This window comes from Pediculus humanus, genomic scaffold, assembly GCF_000006295.1.
Source record: "Pediculus humanus corporis 1103172107455 genomic scaffold, whole genome shotgun sequence".
NCBI lineage: Eukaryota > Metazoa > Arthropoda > Insecta > Psocodea > Pediculidae > Pediculus > Pediculus humanus.
This window is the reverse complement of record NW_002987075.1, coordinates 220,413-224,559: the sequence shown is the minus strand read 5'-3', so window position 1 is coordinate 224,559 and position 4,147 is coordinate 220,413. Positions and strand designations below refer to the sequence as shown.

Genomic DNA, 4,147 nt, shown 5'->3' with positions numbered 1-4,147 from the left:
TTAGGAAATCTGTAGTCTTAAATTAAACAAAATTCGTTTTCGATAGAAAATAAAAATACTAAATACTACAACTACATGACATTAATTTATAATTAAACAGTACTAATGATTAAAACAGAAAAAAACGTTTCAAACGAACTTTTTATTGCGGTCACTTAACTATTTTATTGCACTGACATTTTATAATTTAAGGCCCAGAAAAAAAGCGCGAAGTGTTAAACTCTACAAGTGGTGTTCGCGTTTTTATAAGATAAATTAAATTACTTGCTTAAAAATGAATTCTGCTGGTTTTAAACGGGGTCCAAATAAAGTATTAGACGAAGTCGGAGTTAGATGTCAAAAAATCTTTTATCATTTTTTAAACGAGTAATTATTATATTCATTAATTTTACTTGTGTTTCAATTTTCTATAAATACTTAAAAAATTTTTTTATTAATTTCTTTACTTTTATTTTCAATGCATATTATTTAATTATTGTCCGAAATCGCTAAGAAATTCTTTAATTACATATTTTAATTTAGGTTTCGAGAAGATAATGTAGTAAAATACTTAGCTCCTGCAACAGAAATTCAAAGAAACATTGAAAGAACAACATTAGAAGTTAGCTACGAAGATGTTGAAAAATTTAACATGAATTTATCGATAACAATTATTGAAGAATATTACAGGCTTTATCCATATTTGTGCAAAGCTGTTTCAAATTTTGTTAGCAACATTGATGGGGCTGCAAAAGGAAAAGATTGTTATATTGCATTCACAGATGTGCCTACCAAACATAAAGTAAGAGAACTGACAATGGAAAAACTTGGAACATTGGTTAGAATTACTGGACAAATCGTTCGAACACATCCGGTTCATCCTGAATTAACTATCGGTAAAAATAATCTTTGGCTGTAAACAGTACTTTTTTTTAACAACAATTTTAAATTTATTTAATGTTTTTATTCAGGTTCATTTTTATGCTGTGATTGTCAAACAGACATTAAAAATGTTGAGCAGCAATTTAAATACACACAACCATCAATATGTAGAAATCCTGTATGTAACAATAGAAAAAGATTTACATTAGAAGTTGATAAATCAGATTTTGCTGATTTTCAAAAGGTTATTGTTCAGGAGACTCAATCTGAGCTTCCGAGAGGTTGTATTCCACGATCGTTAGAAGTTATTTTAAGAGAAGAAGCAGTGGAAACTGTTCAGGCTGGTGGAAGGTAATAAATACCTAAATAATTTTAAGGACTTTGAATTTAGTAATTGCTCAAAAGTTAGAAAACATATTTTTTCATTTTAGATATGATTTCACTGGAACTATGATAGTTGTGCCGGATATCAGTGCATTGCAATGTCCTGGTGCCAAAGCTGAAATTGGTGGTAGGCATAAACAAGGTGATTATGCTGTCGAAGGAGTTAGAGGACTTAAAGCTTTAGGAGTGAGAGATTTGAATTATCGAATTGCATTTTTAGCCTGCAGTGTAACATCAAGTGAATCAAAAGTAAGAATTCATTGTTATTAAAATTATTTACAATAAATATGAAATATAAATTAATATTTTAAATTTACAGTTGGGGAGTGATGAAATAGCTGGAGAAGGAGAACCCAATGGAGAGTTAATCAAAAAATATATGAACGATTCTGAATGGAGTAAAATTTATAATATGTCCAAAGATAAAAATTTGTATAAAAATCTAATTGATTCCCTTTTTCCCTCTATACACGGCAATGATGAAATTAAAAAAGGAATTCTACTCATGATGCTTGGTGGTGTAAAAAAATATACATCTGAAAAAACAAAACTTAGAGGAGACATAAATTGTTTAATTGTTGGGGATCCCAGCACCGCGAAATCTCAATTTTTAAAACAGGTAATTTTTTTTTTTCTTGGTCTAAATTTTAAAATTATAAAATTTTATTTTCTATTCGATTGAACTATTCAAGGTTGCTGACATATGTCCCAGAGCGGTATATACTAGCGGAAAAGCAAGTTCTGCTGCCGGTTTAACTGCAGCCGTCGTAAGAGATCAAGAATCTTCGGATTTCGTCATCGAAGCAGGTACTGTCTCAATAATGTAATTTTGCCTTCAGAGATATTACTTATTCATTAAATAATTTTCTGCTCAATAGGTGCCCTCATGCTAGCTGATAATGGAATTTGTTGTATTGATGAATTTGATAAAATGGATCCCAAAGACCAAGTTGCCATACACGAAGCAATGGAACAACAGACTATATCTATCACAAAAGCTGGTGTCAGAGCTACGCTAAATGCCAGAACTTCAATATTAGCGGCTGCAAATCCAATAGGTTAATTTTATAGCTTTTTCTCTTCACTGTTCTTTTCTTACAGCAATTATTAAAAAATATTTTAATTTTCAATTCAGGTGGACGTTACGACAGATCAAAATCATTGCAAAAAAATATTGCTTTGTCTGCTCCAATTTTATCAAGATTCGATTTATTCTTTATACTAGTTGACGAATGTAACGAGGTTGTCGATTACGCCATTGCGAAAAAAATTGTTAATTTACATAGTAACGAAGATGAGGAGGCCGCAAAAGCCTACACTCAAGCCGAAACGATGCGTTTTATAAATTTTGCCAAACTTTTCCAACCGTCTTTAACAGAAAGCGCTGTTGCCTTGTTAGTTAAATGTTACACGAATTTAAGGCAAAAGGATAATTACGGTAAAAAAGTAATATTTGAGATAAAATACTAATAATTATTTTCTTATTAATTAATTTTTGAAATAAAATTACAGCCTCTGGAAAAACGAGTTTTAGAGTGACCGTTCGACAATTGGAGTCAATGATTCGACTTGCGGAAGCCATGGCTAAAATGGAATGTTCTGACGAAGTCACCGAAAAGCACGTACAAGAAGCTTATAGGTATATACATATCGATTGAAAAATGATATTGTAGTATTTCGTTATTAAATGCATATATTTACAAAAAAAAAAAAATTTTTAGATTGCTCAACAAGAGTATTATTCGAGTAGAACAACCAGATATAATTTTGGACGATGATCAAGAACAAGAGGAAAATGACATTGGTGAAAATGAAAACGAACCAATGGAAACATCTAATTCTGGAGAAAATGGAACCGGTAATTTTCATCATTTTTCATTTATTTTTTATGAAAAAAAAAAGAACGTGATAAATTTATATTATTTAAAATCAAACAGATCCTCCTGTTCGACAAGTCAAAGTCACCTACGAAGAATATCATAGCATTTACTACATGATAACTCATCACATTCGAAAACTAGAAGAAGAAAGTGAAACAAAAGAAGGTAAAATATTCTGTTTTAAATTTTAGAAATCATGAGCAGTTGAAATAATTAATCATTTTCAGTTCGCTAATAATTAAATTAAACGTAACGTGTTAATTTTTTTTTTAGAAGAGTACAAAGGGATGCGTAAATCAGAAGTCGTTTCTTGGTATTTGGAACAAATTCAAGATTGTATCGAAACCGAAGAAGAATTGATTGAAAAAAAAGAAAAAGTTGAAAAGGTCATAGATCGTCTCATGTACAAGGTATTTTACTCGAATTTAATACGAAAATGATATTAATCGATTTTATAATAATAATAATAATAATAATAACGAATAAATGTTTTTTTTTTTTTTTAGGATTTTATTTTGCTACCGCTTCACGATACCGAAGAAGCAGAAGACGATGATGGCGATCCCATTTTGGTCGTTCATCCCAATTTCGTACCTCAAGCATAAAAACGGTTTTTTTTTTTTTTTTCGTATAAATTTTTTGTTTTAAACTATCGTATTTACTAACTATTTTATTATTATTATTATTAGTTTAAACGAGTGTGAACTAAAACAAAAACAAAAGAAAAAGTTTGTGAAACAAAAACAAAGACAAAAAATACGTGTTAGCGTTGTTAATAAGTTAATCGTCGAAAATATCGAAAAAAATTTGTTATAATTAAATAATGTCATCATCATCATCATCATCATCGTCAAAAGGAAAGTTGAAAAAAAAAATTAATGCAAAAGTGTTATTTCGTATATATAATTGTACTAATTGCTCCGGTATATATTTTAATGAATTTTAATAAAACGGTTCAAAGTTGACTCAGTGAATCGAGTGTATGTTAAAAAATAATAATAATAATAATAACTTAATGGAAA

General features: G+C 29.3%; 1 protein-coding gene across 1 annotated transcript; it reads left to right on the top strand.

Annotated features, from left to right (window-relative positions):
- Positions 1–274: 274 nt before the first annotated feature.
- Phum_PHUM105080 (DNA replication licensing factor Mcm6, putative) lies at positions 275–3,730 on the top strand (the record flags this gene model as incomplete). The annotated part of the gene is made up of 13 exons (XM_002423983.1): positions 275–366; positions 523–875; positions 951–1,212; positions 1,293–1,494; positions 1,565–1,864; positions 1,938–2,052; positions 2,124–2,303; positions 2,381–2,683; positions 2,758–2,884; positions 2,967–3,103; positions 3,183–3,290; positions 3,399–3,535; positions 3,632–3,730. 13 exons carry the CDS (start codon positions 275–277, stop codon positions 3,728–3,730), a joined length of 2,415 nt encoding a protein of 804 aa, XP_002424028.1.
- Positions 3,731–4,147: the final 417 nt, after the last annotated feature.